The sequence below is a fragment of the Hyperolius riggenbachi genome, chromosome 12, assembly GCF_040937935.1.
Source record: "Hyperolius riggenbachi isolate aHypRig1 chromosome 12, aHypRig1.pri, whole genome shotgun sequence".
In the NCBI taxonomy this organism is placed as follows: Eukaryota; Metazoa; Chordata; class Amphibia; order Anura; family Hyperoliidae; genus Hyperolius; species Hyperolius riggenbachi.
The window spans coordinates 206066487-206085857 of NC_090657.1; the positions used below are offsets into that span (position 1 = coordinate 206066487).

Genomic DNA, 19371 nt, shown 5'->3' on the forward strand with positions numbered 1-19371 from the left:
TGGAGGGAGGGGGAATACAAAAATATATTTAAAAAATAGGGAAATTTAATAAATAAAATAATAAGATAAATATTTACAATAAATAAACGAACAATCTTGGGGTCGATTAGATCCCACCAACAGAAAGCTCTGTTTGTGGGGAGAAAAGGGGGGGGGGGGGGGGGGGGGGGGGAATCACTTGTGTGCTGACGTGCGGCCCTGCAGCGAGGCCTTAAAGAGAACCTGTACTGAGTAAAAATATTTAAAATAAACACACGAGGTAACTGTAAATGAACATTACATAGTTACCTTGCCATCAGTTCCTCTCAGAAGCTCACCATTTTCTTCTTATAGTGATCCCTTCCAGTTCTGACAATATTTTGTCAGATCTGAAATATATCAGTTGCTGTCAGTAAAATATCAGTTGCTGTCAGTTATAGCTGAGAGGAAAACGGATGTACCAGGTAATGTCCATGTTTCCCTATGGCTCAAGTGGGCGATGTTACAGTTTAACTGTGTGCTGACCAGAAAGCTGTTATGGGTAATAGCCATTTTCAAAATGGAGGACGGAAAATTCCCTTGATCACAGTGAACAAACAGGACGCAGGAGAGGAGAAAGACACTGAGGAGTAGACTACATGGAAGGTAAGTATGACTTGTGTATGCTTATTTTGACTTTTAATTTTCAGTTCAGGTTTTCTTTAAAGCTGCAGTGGCCTATTTCTTGAAGACTGGCCTGGTATTTAGGGGGGTTTAACACTATGGTTCTCAAGTGGTTAATGCCTGGGCTATAGCCATTGTTCTCAATATCAAAGCACTTTTAAAGCAGCACAGATAACGCTGAATGATGAAAATATCACAGCATTGTGCTGGGCGCTATCCTCTGACATTAGGACATTTCTTCTGAACCGCTCATAAAGCTTCTTTTAACTGTTTTTCCTTTTGCAGTTTTTAATTTGGTCCACAACAAACGCCAACAAAGGTGAGATCAAACGTCTGCCTAATAAAGCAGAAATTGTGGCGTCTGCCCCGACAGCGATGTGTGCGGAGGGGATTAGCGGGCGCAGGTAACAAACGCTGACTGCAGTGCAGACGGCAGGAGAATGGAAGCAAGCTGAAGATTGATCCCTTCTGAGGCACAATAGCGAGCCGGGCAGAGATAGCGCTGTGAAAGCTTATCACACAATACACACACGGCGAGATCATTACTGAGGCGGGGACAGGCCACCTCCTGGGCTCCCCGTACAATTCATCTCATCCATCGCCCCCTCCTGCATCATAATGAGATCCATGCTTGTTTACAATATGGAAATAGGGCAGCTCTTATCAGTGCTGACAGAGGAAACATACAGAAGAGAAGCCATTTTATTAAGAAAGCCAATATTACAAGGCCCGCTCCACCCTATGCTGGGGGCTGGAGGGGGCTTGATAGAATCCCAACTATTATCACAAGTTAAAAGGAAATTGAAGCGAGAAGCATGTGGAGGCTGCCATATTTATTTCCTGTTAAGCAATACGGGTTGCCTGGCAGCCCTGCTGGTCTATTTGGCTGCAGTACCTCCCACAATAAGGCTCCCCATTGGTCCACTGATATGACCACTCTGTGTATGGTAAATATGCCAGACTTTTTCCACTATACCAGAGGTATGTAGAGTCTAGTAGTAAATAGCAAAAAGAAAAAAGTACATAGATCAGGTGTGACCGCATTGGCTGCAGGCTTGTCTGAGTCAGCCAATAAATGACAGGTGAGAAGAGAAGTCAGGCATGGCAGCCTCCATAATTCCCCCAGTACAGTCTCCCCACACATAACATGGAGCACTTACCCCTCTTCCTGGGCAGCCAGGGAATTCTGGGAAAGCTTGGCTAGGTTTTTTGCATATTCCTCTTCAATTTTTATCCTGTCAGAATGAATAATAGAAGATCAGTATGAAATGATGCAGAAGCCGAGACTCATGTCAGCAATTCTTCTGTGACTGTGTAATCTGTCTGTTTCCATTCTTTTCTTTCTCTACATGCAGAGAAGGATGGACAAGTCACATCCTGTAGGGACAGATTTATTACAAAAAACAGACCAAGGACAACTAGAGCAAGGGAGGAGCGGAGGATCAAATCCAGGTTTCTGATTGGTCTGAATAGTGGCTCCTCTAGTTGCTCTTGTGAAGGTTTTTGATAAACCTGCCCCACAGCTCTCTCCAAAACACCAGGGGGCGCTGCTGTGTGGAACTGCATTTCACAAAGAGTTCCCAACTCTGTTACTGAAATGCAGAGCAACAGAGTAACCAAGCAGCTCGGGGTGACCACTAGGAATGTGAGCCAAACGCTGGGGAAGAGCTTAGATGAAATGGCGGAATTGGAATTTTAATATTTTTTACCAGTTACCGTATTTTTCAGAATATAAGACGCACTTTTTCTCCACAAAAAAAATGGAGAGAAAAAGTTGCTGCATTTTATATCCGCTTGTGTTTACATTTAACCTGCGATCGGCGGCCCGCAGGCTATTCACAGAGCCCCCCACCGTGAATTGACAGGAAGCAGCCGCTCGCGTGAGCGGCTGTTTCCTGATTAATTAGCCTGCAGCCGGCGATGCAGATCTGGGTCGCTGGTCCTGCAGCTGCCACTTTGCCGACGCGCGTTATGAGTGCGCGGTCGGCAAGTGGTTAAATAGCGGCAGTGTGGCACACCTTCCTAGCGATTCCAGCGCTGGGTGGTCCTCCGCCCCAGCTGGTCTCCTCCGCTTGCGGCTGGTCGTATCCACTCACTGTGAAAATTGAAATAGCAGCAGAGCGGCTCACCTCAGCCAGTGATTCCAGCGGTGGCGATCTGCAGACATCTCCTCTTCCGTGCGACTTCCTCTAGTGAAGGCGTCTGTTAATTGCATCATCGAGGCATGGCAGCACAGGGGCACTAATAGGTGCAGGCTGGAAGGAGAAGGCATGGCAGCACAGGACACTGATAGGTGCAGGCTGGGAAGGAGGAGCCATGGCAGCACAGGAGGGACACTGATAGGTGCAGGCTAGAAGGAGGAGACATGGCAGCACAGGACACTGATAGGTGCAGGCTGGAAGGAGGAGATATGACAGCACAGGACACTAATAGGTGCAGGCTGGAAGGAGGAGACATGGCAGCACAGGAGGGGCACTGATAGGTGCAGGCTAGAAGGAGGAGACATGGCAGCACAGGACACTGATAGGTGCAGGCTAGAAGGAGGAGACATGACAGCACAGGAGGGACACTGATAGGTGCAGGCTGGAAAGAGGAGGCATGGCAGCACAGGAGGGGCACTGATAGGTGAAGGCTGGAAGGAGGAGACATGACAGCACAGGACATTGATAGGTGCAGGCTAGAAGGAGGAGACATGGCAGCACAGGACACTGATGGGTGCAGGCTAGAAGGAGGAGGCATGGCAGCACAGGACACTGATAGGTGCAGGCTAGAAGGAGGAGACATGGCAGCACAGGACACTGATAGGTGCAGGCTAGAAGGAGGAGGCATGGCAGCACAGGACACTGATAGGTGCAGCCTGGAAGGAGGAGACATGACAGCACAGGACACTGATAGGTGCAGGCTGGAAGGAGGAGACATGGCAGCACAGGAGGGGCACTAATATGTGAAGGCTGGAAGGAGGAGGCATGGCAGCACAGGACACTGATAGGTGCAGCCTGGAAGGAGGAGACATGACAGCACAGGACACTGATAGGTGCAGGCTGAAAGGAGGAGGCATGGCAGCACAGGAGGGACACTGATAGGTGCAGGCTAGAAGGAGGAGACATGGCAGCACAGGAGGGGCACTAATAGGTGAAGGCTGGAAGGAGGAGACATGACAGCACAGGACACTGATAGGTGCAGGCTAGAAGGAGGAGACATGGCAGCACAGGACACTGATGGGTGCAGGCTAGAAGGAGGAGGCATGGCAGCACAGGACACTGATAGGTGCAGGCTAAAAGGAGGAGACATGGCAGCACAGGACACTGATAGGTGCAGGCTACAAGGAGGAGACATGGCAGCACAGGACACTGATGGGTGCAGGCTAGAAGGAGGAGGCATGGCAGCACAGGACACTGATAGGTGCAGGCTAGAAGGAGGAGACATGGCAGCACAGGACACTGATAGGTGCAGGCTAGAAGGAGGAGACATGACAGCACAGGACACTGATAGGTGCAGGCTGAAAGGAGGAGACATGGCAGCACAGGAGGGGCACTAATATGTGAAGGCTGGAAGGAGGAGGCATGGCAGCACAGGACACTGATAGGTGCAGCCTGGAAGGAGGAGGCATGACAGCACAGGACACTGATAGGTGCAGGCTGAAAGGAGGAGGCATGGCAGCACAGGAGGGACACTGATAGGTGCAGGCTAGAAGGAGGAGACATGGCAGCACAGGAGGGACACTGATAGGTGCAGGCTGTAAGGAGGAGGCATGGCAGCACAGGGACACTGACTGGTGCAGGCTGGAAGGAGGAGGCAGGACAGCACCGGACACTCATAGGTGCAGCCTGGAAGGAGGAGATATGACAGCACAGGACACTGATAGGTGCAGGCTGGAAGGAGGAGACATGACAGCACAGGACACTGATAGGTGCAGGCTGGAAGGAGGAGATATGACAGCACAGGACACTGATAGGTGCAGGCTGAAAGGAGGAGACATGACAGCACAGGACACTGATAGGTGCAGGCTACAAGGAGGAGACATGGCAGCACAGGACACTGATGGGTGCAGGCTAAAAGGAGGAGGCATGGCAGCACAGGACACGGATAGGTGCAGGCTAGAAGGAGGAGACATGGCAGCACAGGACACTGATAGGTGCAGGCTGGAAGGAGGAGACATGACAGCACAGGACACTGATAGGTGCAGGCTGGAAGGAGGAGACATGACAGCACAGGACACTGATAGGTGCAGGCTGGAAGGAGGAGATATGACAGCACAGGACACTGATAGGTGCAGGCTGAAAGGAGGAGACATGACAGCACAGGACACTGATAGGTGCAGGCTACAAGGAGGAGACATGGCAGCACAGGACACTGATGGGTGCAGGCTAAAAGGAGGAGGCATGGCAGCACAGGACACGGATAGGTGCAGGCTAGAAGGAGGAGACATGGCAGCACAGGACACTGATAGGTGCAGGCTGGAAGGAGGAGACATGACAGCACAGGACACTGATAGGTGCAGGCTAGAAGGAGGAGACATGGCAGCACAGGACACTGATAGGTGCAGGCTGGAAGGAGGAGACATGACAGCACAGGACACTGATAGGTGCAGGCTAGAAGGAGGAGACATGGCAGCACAGGACACTGATAGGTGCAGGCTGGAAAGAGGAGGCATGGCATCACAGGACACTGATAGATGCAGGCTGGAAGGAGGAGGCATGGCAGCACAGGACACTGATAGGTGCAGGCTAGAAGGAGGAGGAGACATGGCAGCACAGGAGGGACACTGATAGGTGCAGGCTAGAAGGAGGAGGCATGGCAGCACAGGACACTGATAGGTGCAGGCTAGAAGGAGGAGACATGGCAGCACAGGACACTGATAGGTGCAGGCTGGAAGGAGGAGGCATGGCAGCACAGGACACTGATAGGTGCAGGCTGGAAGGAGGAGACATGGCAGCACAGGACACTGATAGGTGCAGGCTAGAAGGAGGAGGAGACATGGCAGCACAGGAGGAACACTGATAGGTGCAGGCTAGAAGGAGGAGACATGGCAGCACAGGACACTGATAGGTGCAGGCTGGAAGGAGGAGACATGGCAGCACAGGACACTGATAGGTGCAGGCTGGAAGGAGGAGACATGGCAGCACAGGACACTGATAGGTGCAGGCTAGAAGGAGAAGAAGACATGGCAGCACAGGAGGGACACGGATAGGTGCAGGCTAGAAGGAGGAGACATGGCAGCACAGGACACTGATAGGTGCAGGCTGGAAGGAGGAGGCATGGCAGCACAGGACACTGATAGGTGCAGGCTGGAAGGAGGAGGCATGGCAGCACAGGACACTGATAGGTGCAGGCTAGAAGAAGCGAGACATGGCAGCACAGGACACTTATAGGTGGAGGCGGGAAGGAGGAGGCATGGAAGCACAGGAGGGACACTGATAGGTGCAGGCTGGAAGGAGGAGACATGGCAGCACAGGAGGGACACTGATAGATGCAGGCATTAAAGAAACTGCAAAAATCATCCAATCCCTTTTAGAAATGATAAAGGCTGTACTCTGCCACATCTTCACAGCCATGAATTTGTCAACCAATCATGGAGTGTCATAACTCCGCACATCCCATCCCCCTTCATACACACACTTAGTGTGTCTCAAGCTGTGGCCCTGGGCCCCATAACACCCATGTGATTTTCTCCCAGTGGCGTGCCCTATACAAAGCTGCTGCAGATTAACCTCCTTTTCCCTCAACTTCAAAGGATGTCCTGGAGTTTTCTACAGTGACCTTAATGTGATACATTTACAGTGGATTATGTTATTTCCTCCACAAGCAGAAGAACAGACAGCCGATATCTGTGCCACTGAAACCCCCCGACACATTCCCGGCTACCCCCAGAATGCTGCAGTTTGGTGGTGCACACAGCAGATGTCCCTGATATTCGGCAAATGTCACCAGACGGCAGGAAAATTCTGATTACCGTTCACGGATAAATTCTGCCATTTCCTTCTGCATCTGTTTCCCCTTCAGCTGTTTCTGTAGCAGCTCCTCGAAGCCCGTCACCACGGTGTTTCCCTGAGGGTCCTTCTTGTCTGCCTGCGAAAGCAACGGGACAGGCCGGTCAGCCGCTGAGGAAAGGACAAGCATATATATATAGATCTACTGCCGTCATTACGCATTCATAGACGTTCCTGGCCCGGTGACCTGCTCAGCCATGGAATTACTTACTCAACAGCTCCGGGGAAATGAAGAGAAACAGCCTAGCCATTATTGCTGGGTTCACTCATTGTTCTTTATCACCACACTTCACCCTATACACAGAATCACTGCACACCAGCTGAAAGCTGACAGCAGGCTTACAGCCAAATACTTATGGCCAACTAAGTAGGTGATTTCGGTGCTTAGCCGCTATAGCAGTAAAGCTATATTGCGTGCCCCTCACAAGGGTAGTTTGGGGTTCAGGCAGTCGCTGGACTCCCAACTACTTCTCTCTCTCAGAGGGGGAATAGTATTTAACCTCTAGCCGACTGCGTCACGCCGATGGGCGTGGCTGCGACGGCAGCCCCAGGACCGCCTAATGCAGATCGGCGTAAAGTCCTGGGGCTCTGTTTTGCAGGAGATCGCGTGCAAACTGCCGCTCGGGAGACTGTTAGATGGTGAAACCGCCGTCTAATCACTGGTACAGTGCTGCGATCAGCAGCAGCACTGTACTGGGGACAGCCATGTAACACGGCTGTCCCCACCAGAGGCACAGGGGTGATCAGCTGTCATGGGCATAGTAAAAAAACAAAACACTTTTTTACTTAAAACAAACATCTGGGGGGCGATCAGACCCCACCAACAGAGAGCTCTGTTGGTGGGGAGAAGAGGGGGGAATCACTAGTGCGCTGTGGTGTATGGCCCTGCAGCTTAGCCTTAAAGCTGCAGTGGCCAGTTTCTCAAAAAATGGCCAGGTCTTTAGGGGGGTTCAATACTGCAGTCCTCAAGTGGTTAATGCCACCAGGAATTTGAGCGGCAGCAGGGTGAGCAATGATTCGGCTCCCCTGTGCCCAGCTCACCCGCGGCGTTATAACACGTATGCATGGCCAATTAGATGTTAATAATTTGCTGAACAATTTATTTAATTTCAAACAATGCACTTTGCCTGGCAGTCCTGCTGATCACGCCTCCAATACTTTTAGCCTCAGACCGTGAGCAAGCATGGAGATCAGAGGTTTCTGACTGAAGTCTGACTGCATTTGCCCCAAGATTGTTTCAGATGTGTGATTCAGACACTACTTGCCAGAAAGATCAGCAGGATAGCCAGGCAACTGGTATTGTTTAAAAGGAAATAAATATGGCAGCATCCTTATGTCTCTCACCTCAGGTTCCTTTCACCACTTGACCTCCCCGGGATGAGAATCTACATCCCTGCAAATCACCACTACAGCTCACAGGGGTGTAGATACTTGTCTATTGGCGCTGCACACTCCCGCACACATTCTTGACGCCAATCATTAGAGGGTAGATCAATGAACGCAGTTCCCATTCATTGATCTACAGTAAGTCCCTGTGTCAATGATTGCCGGCATCAATGAGATGCCTGCGGTCATTGTAATAACAAAAGTAACACGACCACACATTACTTCCTGTTAGAGTACTAATAGTACGCTACGGAAGATGATGAGTGAGGACATCTTGTGGCCAAATAGTGAAATTACGCCCACATACATTTTTTTAAATAAAAAGACCTACTTACACTCTACCATAGTTACCCAAATAAAACTTTTGCATTGAAACAAAAAGGACAATAAAAAAATACATAAATATGTACGTCAAGAGGTTATATTACTGTTATTTTATAAATTATGGGCTTGTAATTAGAGATGGACACAAAACTGAAAAACCTTTATTTCCAAATATTGGCACCATACATTGTACTAGGAAAATATTGTAAATGTTGCAATAACCGGGACAAATGGGCAAATAAAGTGTGTGGGTTTTATGGACAGTAGAACGTTTTAATTTAAAACTATAATGGCTGAAAACTGAGAAATAATGATTTTTTTTCCCATTAAAATGCATTTAGAATAAAATAATTATTTGCATAATGTATAACCGAAAGTGGTGGTGAAAAAAAAAAACAAGATACAGATCATTTTGTTGTGATTAGTAGTGATTAAGTCATTGGTGAAAGAAAGGGAGGAGCACTGACAGGTGAAAATTGCTCTGGTCCTCAAGGGGAAAAACCCTGAGGTGACGTAGTGGTTAAAATCTGCCTGTAAATCTACGGATGAGCTGTGTGCTGATGGGGAAGGAAACTCAGAAGGAATATAGAACCTAGTTATAAGATGTCAGAGGAGGTAAACAAGTACACTCCCAGTAAGCTGATCAAAATGAGTTTTGTAATCAGGCACACAACCCACCTGAACATTTGTACTGGTGGAGAAGAAGAATTAAACTGTCCCTACAATTTGCACCTCGGAATAACTTCAGGCAAGTTTTTAGATCATGTGGATAACAGCGAAGGTTATTTCAGATTTCCAGTGATCACCTGACCCCAAATTACTTCTCCCTCTGAGTTGCTACAACTAGGAGGGGGAATAGTATTTAATGCCGCCGGGAATTTAAAGCGGATCCGAGATGAAAAACTAACTATAACAAGTAACTTGTCTATATATATCTTATCTAAAGTTTAGATAGTTTACACAGCATATCTAGCTGCAAACAGCTTCAACAGTTTATGATTATTTATTCCTGTGATACAATGAGGGCAGCCATGTTCTTTTTGTCACAGGCTGAGGGCTGGAGATGCTATCAGCTTGCCTGTGTGTAAATTCAGTCCCCTCTCCTCCCCCCTGCCTCTGAAATCAATGGCTAGTAACCTCCTCCTGCCCCGTCTGAGCTCCCATAAGCCCTTGCTACAGTGCCAAGGCACAAAAGGAAAAGTGAGCGTGGCTTGTTTAGTTTATAGGGAATTAGAGTATTAAAACAAAACAAAAAAAGGATTTGGCTTGAGAAATGCCCTAGAAACTATATGAAAGGAACACAATTATGCAATGAGTAAAAGTTTATCTTGGATCCATTTTAAGTGGCAGCAGGTTGAGCCGTCAATCATCCCACCCTGCGTTGTTATAACATGTACGCAAGTACAGTTATACTGTAGGTTGTCACTGCTGTCCGTGTCGCGGCGTGTGAGAACACAGACAGTGGTATAAGCCTGGCAGCCCAGCTGTCACTGAATAATATCAGGGCAGTTTGGCTGCACAACAAGTGATTGAGGAATAATGAGGCAGTTGGGTGGATTCCGGGCAGCCACCCTTCCTCTGCCGGTCTCTCAGAGGAGCGGCCTGCGGTCACACTTCCTGTACCGCCACAGTCTCTACGTCTGAGCCTTCTGTTTTCTGATATGCAAATGTGGAATACTTATTGGGAAGATTTAATTGGTCTGTATTCCCCGTCGTGCTATTCTGTCTCTGCTTCTATCCGCAAACCTCCGAGGCCCCAAGTGGTTCGGGTATTACTGGTAATAGGAATGTCTCCAGAATAATAAGAAGCATGAAATCCTCTTTAACTGAACAGTCACTTCTGCTCAAAACAGTAATGGACGACAAAGCCTCCTCTATGGTAGCGTCATTATCACCACTCTCCAGACACGCGTATGTTATACAGTAAAGCCTTGGATTGCAAGTTACTCGGTTTAAAGGACAACTGAAATGAGAAGAATATGGAGGTTGCCCTATTTATTTCCTTTTAAATAATACTGGTTGCCTGGCACCCCTGCTGATCTATTTGACTGTATTAGTGTCTGAATCACACCAGAAACAAGCATGCAGCTAATCTTGTCAGATCTGACAATAATGTCAGAAACACCTGATCTGCATATGCTTGTTCAGGGTCTATGGCTAAATGTATTAGAGGCAGAGAGGATCAGCAGGGCTGCCAGGCAACTGGTATTGCTTAAAAGGAAATAAATATGGCAGCCTCCATATAACTCTCAGTTCAGTTGTCCTTTAAAGAGGCACTTAAGTGAAAAAAATGAATTGAGTTTTACTCACCTGGGGCTTACCTCAGACCCCTGCAGCTGATCGGTGCCCACGACGAGTCGCTCTGATGCTCCGGGTCCCGCCGGCGGCCACTTCCGGTTTCGCCGTCAGGACCCGTCAGGCTGGGGAACGCGGCTGATTCTACGTGTTCCCTGCCAAAATAGCACCCCTATGCGGCCATATGGCCATCATAGGTTGGGGGCTGCATGAGTGCTGCCGGCACTGAGGAGCTACAGATCATTGAGGGAACCATGAATGCCGACATGCACTGTAGCAGAGCACGATCCCCATCTCATCAAAAAATGGTCCGCAGGGCAATATTCAAAACATGATAATCACCCCCAACACACCTCCAAGGCAACCACAGCCTTAACCACTTGCCGACCGCGCACTCATACCGCGCATCGGCAAAGTGGCAGCAGCAGGACCAGCGACGCAGATCTGCATCGCCGGCTGCAGGCTAATTAATCATTAAGCAGCCGCTCGCGGGAGTGGCTGCTTCCTGTCAATTCACGGCGGGGGGCTCCGTGAATAGTCTGCGGGCCGCGGATGGCGGCTCGCAGGCTAAATGTAAACACAAGCGGAAATAATCTGCTTTGTTTACATCCGTACAACGCTGCTAACAGTAGCAGCGTTGTACCAGATCAGCGATCCCCGGCCAATCAGCTGCCGGGGATCGCTGTCACATGACAGGCAGGAGCCTGTTAGAGGCTGCACAGGACAGATCCGTTCCTGTGCAGCCTCGGATCTCCGGGGAAGAGAGGGAGGGGGGGAATTTCGCCGCGGAGGGGGGCTTTGAGGTGCCTCCCCCCGCAACACCCAGGCAGGAGCGATCAGACCCCCCCAGCACATCATCCCCCTAGTGGGGGAAAAAGGGGGGCGATCTGGTCGCTCTGCCTGCACCCTGATCTGTGCTGGGGGCTGCACAGCCCACCCATCACAGATCAGCTAAAACAGCGCTGGTCCTTAAGGGGGGGTAAAGGGTGGGTCCTCAAGTGGTTAAAGAGCATGTCTCCAGACCTAAATCCTATTGAGCATCTGTGGGGCATCCTCAACTGGAGTGTGGAGGAGATCAAGGTCTCCACCATTCACCAGCTTCATCATGGAGGAGTGGAAGAGGATTCTAGTGTAAAACTATAATGGACTCCATGCCTAATGGTACCCATACACGGTACAATAAAAACGTCCGATTTTCCCGTTCATTCGACCAAAACGATAAAATTGAATGAAAGTGGAAAATCTTTTTTTTTTTTATCAAGAAAAATGAACAATTATCCAGTTAGTTTTTTGTTTTTTTTATAAGAATCTAATCAGACATGTTGGAAAAAAAGTTATAGTCAACCTAACAGAATAATCAAATGAAATTATCCACTCGAAAAAAAAATGAAAAGATTGTACCATGTATGGGCACCTTAAGGCAGTGCTGGAAACTAATGGTGAACACACAAAATATTGAGACTTTGGGCACAATTTTGACATTCTTCGCTTAGGGGTGTACTTACTTTTGTTGCCATTGGTTTAGACATTAATGGCTGCGTATTGAGTTAGGGACATCAAATTTACACCATTACGGTGGACACTAACGACACAATGTCCCGAACATCATTTACAAATTATTATTTGTATGAACGTTTGGGACCACTAATGGACAAAAATCTCCTAACCAATCATCAGATTAACAGGATCCATCAGAAAATCAGATCGATTTCATTAACCAGGTAAGATTACTTCGGAGATGTCTGTCCGTTAGTGGTCCCAAATGATCATGTCCGATCGTTCATACGAATCGTTCAGCAAACTACATCGTTAGTGGCCGCCTTTATACAAGCTGTACACTGACTACTTTACATGGTATCAAAGTGTCATATGCTCAGAGTTGTCCCATGAAAAGAGATCATAAACTATTTACAAAAATGTGAGAGGTGACCTCCCTTATGTGAGATGCAGTATATCTGGAGAGCAGTGATATCTCACACGGGATTTACAAACCTCTGACAGATCTCTCTCTGATGGAATCTGATTAGAGAGAGATCTGTCGGCTACCCACACACTGCAGGATGAAATCTCTCTGGAATTGGTCTTGTGACTCCGCCTCTGCTGCTGTCTCCCCAAATGTTTATAGTGACCCCCATGCCCATGCTGTAAAACGACTCACCTGTCCCACTGGCACAACTTCTGGCATCTGAGCTACTGAGTGCCTGTATCACGTGCGTGTACCACAAACCGCGTGTGTGTGCCACATGGCACTCGGTAACCCGGGATGACAGTGAAATACTCCGGAAGTTGCGCCAGCAGGACAGGTGAGCATTTCTACACAACACGGGCCTTGGGGGAACTTTACACTTGTGGGGACACCAGCCGGGGTTCATCAATCGTCAGGCTATTGCTCATCGTTATCGCCGCGCACCTGACCAATTATTTGACTGATTTTGGCCCGAAATTGGTCTAATCATGGATTGGGCATGCTTGTTGCGGCACTGATGTTCATCTGATTTGATAAAACAATTGAATGTGATGGCCGATCCGGCCGTAGCGTCAACAGATGCATAGCCAGCATAACAGCTCATCCTCAGTACTTGCTGCTGCCTTCTGCTGGCCCTCTGATGACCCTCAGACAATGATGCTTCTTCTGCTCTCCCTGATCTTCTCATCTGCTCTGCTGGCATCTTTTCTCCTCCTTATTACCCTGCACAATAATGCTACAGGAAGACTGGCAGAGGCTGATGATCATTCTTCCAGGCCTGAGTGTCCATAGGAATCACTGTCTGCTGTGACTGGCAGAGTGTGAAGCCCTCTCCATGGAGTCTACCAGTATAGCTGCGCAAACTGATCAGCCTGTATGTATCACACTGCAGTACAACCCTATCACTTCTGTAACATACAGCTTCTGTCTGGAGAGCCGTGATGTCACCATAAGTCAATTAAAGTGGACCTGAACTATGCCCCTTGTATGTATTTAGAGAGTTTAGCCTGTCTGATTCCTCCTCATCTGTGACTAATCGCCACTGTAATTTGATCTCTTCAGCTGTGTCAGCTCTGGAATCTCCTCTGCCATGTCAGAGCAGCTAATTTGTAAACAGGATATTAACCCTATCACTGCTTCCATGAAAGTAGACACACTCCAGATTTATTGCAGGATTTGTATCAGCTGTAACAAAGAAATTATTTTCTTTAAAAGTTATTACGCTGTTGCTTATCATTTAGAGCGGAGGGTCTAAGTTCAGGTCCACTTTAAAGTGGTGTGCGCATGATTTACAAGGCTACCCATCCGCCCCCTGGTATAGAAGAGGGCAGCAGAGGATCGTCATACATTACCTGCTACTTTGTATGTCACGTGACATACATCAGGAGCCGCAAGGAGAAAGGTTATACAGGACATGGCAGAGATCAGTGACCAACTTACTCCTATGTATGACTCTGTGCTGCTGTGCTCTGCACCTCACCACAGGTGCGGGCCCCCCCTCAGCCCCTGCTTCCCTCCCCCCCCCCCCCCCCCACCGGAGTTTCAAAGGCTATTGTAAGGCCCCTTTTAATTGCTTCAGATAGGTCATATTTACATTTATAGGCGGAGTTGAACCTTCGTTTTTCTACAGAGAACAGGGGAGGGAGGGCCCAGCAAGCTTGTGCTGTGCCCTTCCCTCCAGGTGAGGTATTACAGGGTCACTGGGTCTGAGGACACCCACTCATTCACAACTGTTGGAGAAGTGTTGGCTTACCCAGAAATAATCGCAGTAGCTCCACTCCGCTGGCTTCAGCAGCTGCTGTTCGGGCATTGTGTCCGGGTGCGGGAACGTCACACAGTTTATCTGCAGATAATAAAGAGATTTCATTACGTTATTCTCTTCTTTCTAATTGGTTTGCGTTTCATTCTGTGAGTTTACAAATCGCTATTTACCATAACAAAAGAAACGGTCATATAATTTCCCCTCCAACCAAACCAAAACGCCCAGACTATCTGTAATCCGTATAAATACACAGCGATGGCGCGACGCGGACTGACCTCGCCACAGCAGCATTTTACTGACAAAATGAAACTGTTAGCGGACTTATACTTCCAGCCATGGCCATAAATACTGCCACGCTTGCATTTCTGTCAGCTACCTATTACAGAACCATCACATCCTGGAAATGTCATTATGTCGCACAATTCAGATGACGTTTTGTGTAGAATGTCTCAGATTTTTGTTTTCTTCAAGCGTCAACAAAAGAAATAAGCATGACGCTACCAAATCATTTGCGATTGCAGCAATTTTCTAGGGGAAGTGATGCGTTTTCTGACATGAATGTAAAGGTGCCTACATTTTTGGCCATGACAGTAAGTGTGATAACTGTGGCATTCTGATCTTCTATAATATGATAATATTTGCAGTAGTATTGTACCATGTTAGCCATGTTCAAGTTTATGTAAGCAAGTTCTTCTTCCTCCTGAAGAATGTATTATGGCCCATACTCACGGGCAGCAAAAGTTGCCTGTCGCCAGCACACGTGAGCGTGTTGGCGACAGGCCGACGTTCCTCCTCCCCCCGCCGGAAGCTCCGCATTCTCAATGGAGGTTGCTGTCGCTAGTCCGCGTGCTCACGCGGACTAGCGACAGTTGCGGCGGCGACTGTCGCCAGGCGATTGAAACTTCCAATCGCCTGGCGACATCAGCGACGGGCGACAGTTCGGGGTGCGCGCCCGTGCGACGGCCCATACTCACGGGCGACCTGTCGCCGCAACACGCGCGGGCCGCGTGTTGCGGCGACAATTGTAGCCCGTGAGTATGGGCCATTACTATATATGGAACACTTACCCTTTGTATCTTTTAGCCAATACATGTTTCTAGCTCTTTCTTAAAATACTGGCATATGACTGTTTATACCAAGAAATTATCCAGCACTTTTATGGATATACGGATACAGGACATGGGCAGCAAGGTGGCGTGGTGGTTAGAACTCTTGCCTTGCAGCGCTGGGTCCCTGGTTCATATCCCAGCCAGGGCACTATCTGCACAGAGTTTGTATGTTCTCCTCGTGTCTGCGTGGGTTCCCTCCGGGCGCTCCGGTTTCCTCCCACATCCCAAAAACACGTGGGTAAGTTAATTGGGCTTCCCCCTAAAATTCCCCATAGACTATGATGCACATATGACTATGGTAGGTTTAGATTGTGAACTCCTCTGAGGGACAGTTAGTGACAACACAATATATAATCTGTAGAGCGCTGTGGAAGATGTCAAAACTATAAATACTAAATAATAATAAAAATGTATTCTGCAAGAAGTTTCGAATCAGGATTATACCATTTATTGGCCAACTTAACTACTTGCCGACTGCTCCACGCCAATTGGCGTGAGCAGTGCGGCAGCCCCAGGACAGCTCCACGCCCATTGGCGTGAACGGCCGTCTATGGGGCTGCTTAGAAGGCTCCGAGCGGTGATCTCCCCACCAACAGAGAGCTCTGTTGATGGGGAGAAAAAGAGCGAAGAATCGCTTCTGTGCTGAGTTGTACGGCCCCGCAGCTTGGTCTTAAAGCTGCAGTGGCCAGTTTTAAGAAAAAGTGCCTGGTCTTTAGGGGGGTTAACACTGCGGTCCTCAAGTGGTTAAAAGAATAAGAGTAAGTTTTTGGCTGTGCAGCCTTCCTCAGGCTTCAATCATGTATGCTTCATTCAGAGTGTTGGTCAGGGCTCTATCTGTATTAACCACTTCGCATCCAGACCTTGTTTTCCCCTTATTGACCAGAGCAGTTTTGACGCTTTAGCAGTGTCCCTGTTTAATCACCAATAACTTAATCTGTACTCGTGCCACATAAATGATCTATATATCTTTTTTTTCAAGACAAACTAAGCTTTCATTGGGGGGTATTTGGTCCCAAGTAAAATGTTCCTCTCTATGCATGTTAATGGGAAAAAGGGGGGGAAATAAAAAAAAATCACTATTTCTCAATTTTGACCAATTTCTGCTTAAAAATAAAAAGTGCGATTGACATAAAAACTGTGCCACCAGTTAAAGTCGCCCCAGTATAGATATCCAGATGTGTCCCCAGTATCACCCCACCCCCCAGTATAGCCAGATGTGTCCCCAATATTAGCCCCCCCCCAGCATAGCCAGATGTGTCCCGTGTTTGCCACCCCCAGAATAGATTGACAGATGCACCCCCAGGAATAGTGCCCCTCTTTATAGCCAGATGTATCCCCAGATCAGGATTACCCCCATTATGGCCAGATGTACCCCCAGGATTAGCGCTGCCCCCCATTATAGCCAAACGTGCCCCCAGTATTAAGTTATGGGCCCCCCCAGGTGCCCAGATGTGCAAAATTTGTAAACCCCCCCTCCCCTTGGTTCCTCAGATGCCCCCCAGTAAACATGTAAATCCCCCTTTAGGTAATTCCCCTCCCCTCCCCCCAAGAAACTATAGTCATGTGTCCCCCCCCCCCATCAGGCAGCCCCCTCCGTGCACATATAGTTAATAAAAAGGCACAAGCAAGCAGCCACACTCACCTACCTCGTTCCTGCGACTGTCCTGAAGGCTGATCCTCCAATCCCTGCTCTGCAGTCAGCCGCATATTGCCGAGAACCCGGGTCCCGGCTTGATGACGTCATCAAGCCGGGACCCGGGTTTCCGGCAATATGCGGCTGACTGCAGAGCGGGGATCGGAGGATCAGCCTTCAGGACAGTCGCAGGAAGGAGGTAGGTGAGAGTGGCTGCTTGCTTGTGCCTTTTTATTAACTACATGTGCGCCGAGGGGGACAGATGAAGGATCGCTACAGTTCACTACTGCAGCAATCGTTCATAGGAGGGGGGTGGACTAATTGGCCAAAAGGGAACATGTTCCCTTCCACCAATTAGTATTGCAGCTGACAGTGCCGGAGGGTGCACTCTAAAGAGCACCCGACCGTGCACAGCAGGGCTGCAGCCAGGTCAGTATATCTACGTCGCTGTGGCTTGGAGGATGCCACAGCTGACGTAGATATACTGTAGTGGAGGGGAAAGTGGTTAAGATTGTATGCTTGTGTGGGTTTTCTCCAGGTGTTTGGATTTTCTCCCAGGTTCCAAAAATTAAAGGACAACGAAAGTGAGAAGAATATGGACAATTGTAGTAGGGGTGGATGAACACCCTGTAGAAAAAGTCACAGGAGACAAAAACGGGAGCCCAGTAGTGCAATATGTCAATGACCACAATAAAAGAAAATAAATTAGAAGCACTACTCACAAAGGGAGGTTGCTGGGGGCAACCAACCACAGGAAGCAGGTGGAGACAATAAACCCGACTCCACTCGGGGTGGTCCTAGCCAGAACCGGAAGGATGGTCGCTCTCTTAGTGGAAAAAGGGGGACAGAGTCCACTGTGGGGACTCCACTGGTGGTCTGCCACCTCCCCTCGGACAGGATGTGTTCGGGGGTATACTTAGCACGTAAAAGGGAAAGAGGCGCCCTGGTTTAATAAAAGCATCTAAAATCAGCTTAAAATCGAAAAGTGATATGAGGTAGCTTACCTCAATGACGAAACCTCTGGAGGCTCCCTATGCTAGATGATATTTTCTATTTGGCACTTTTACTGGCCTGAGGAAGTGGGCTGAGACCCGCGAAACGCGTTGCCTGTGCTAATAAAAATCCCTTGTATTAACTACAGAGGTTTCGTCATTGAGGTAAACTACCTCATATCACTTTTCAATTTTATGCTGATTTTAGATGCTTTTATTACACCAGGGCACCTCTTTCCCTTTTACGTGAGAAGAATATGGAGGCTGCCATATTTATTCCCTTTTGAACAATACCAGTTGCCTGGCTGTCCTGCTGGTCAATTTGGCTGCAGTTGTGTCTGAATAACACCAGAAACAAACATGCAGCTAATCCTGTCAGATCTGACAATAATGTCAGAAACACCTGATCTGCCACATGCTTGTTCAGGGTCTGTGGCTAAACGTATTAGAGGCAGACGATTGGCAGGACAGCCAGGCAACTGTTATTGCTTAAAAGGAAAAAAATATGGCTGCCTCCATATCACTCTAACTTCAGTTGTCCTTTAAAGCAGAGCTCCCCAACCCTGTCCTCAAGGCCCACCAACAGTGCATGTTTTGCAGAAAACCACAAACATGCACATGTGAGGTAATTAGTGTCTCAGCAGAGCTCATTAACTACCTCTGTGGATTTCCAAAAAACACGCACTGTTGGTGGTACTTGGGGACAAGGTTGGGGAACTCTGCTTTAAAGGATACCCGAAGTGAGAGTGATATGAAGGCTGCCATATTTATTTCCTTGTAAACAATGCCAGTTGCCTGGCAGCCCTGATCTGCTACATGCTTGTTCAGGGTCTATGGCTAAAAGTATTAGAGATACAGGATCCAGAGGTCTGTCAGGCAACTGGTATGGTTCAAAAGGAATTAAATATGGCAGCCTACATATTCCTTTCACCTCGGGTATCCTTTAAACAATCTTGATTTCCCGAAATTTGGCCCTATAATGTCAGAGACAGTATAAGCTCCTCTGCAGAAAATGAAGATAACAATTGTAGCTCATACATTATATATACAGTACATTCATTATACATAAAGGAAGTATTGTAAGATGGGTTGAGGTCTCTCCAAAATACCAATTGAAAGTAACTGCTGCACCAATTCACTCTCCTCATGGACAATAATAGTAGAAGACATTAGTTATCACTCCAGCTTCTCAGTGAGCAAAGTTTATTCTCCAATCACGTCAACACTCAAGTTAACAATTGTTTCGGGGCCATCAAGGGTCCCCTTCTTCAG

The 19371-nt window shown here is 48.2% G+C and overlaps 1 protein-coding gene across 4 annotated transcripts in view; it reads right to left on the minus strand.

Moving 5' to 3' along the window:
• The window catches only part of GAS7 (growth arrest specific 7), a 489292-nt gene that overhangs the window by 46859 nt on the left and 423062 nt on the right, over positions 1 to 19371 (minus strand). For all 4 annotated transcript variants that reach the window (XM_068263919.1, XM_068263920.1, XM_068263921.1 and 1 more), the window contains 3 exons: positions 14357 to 14446; positions 6596 to 6711; positions 1803 to 1877 (listed from right to left, as the gene is read on the minus strand). In XM_068263919.1, the coding sequence (XP_068120020.1) occupies positions 1803 to 1877; positions 6596 to 6711; positions 14357 to 14446 (281 nt within the window). The remainder of the gene's footprint in view (positions 1 to 1802; positions 1878 to 6595; positions 6712 to 14356; positions 14447 to 19371) is intronic.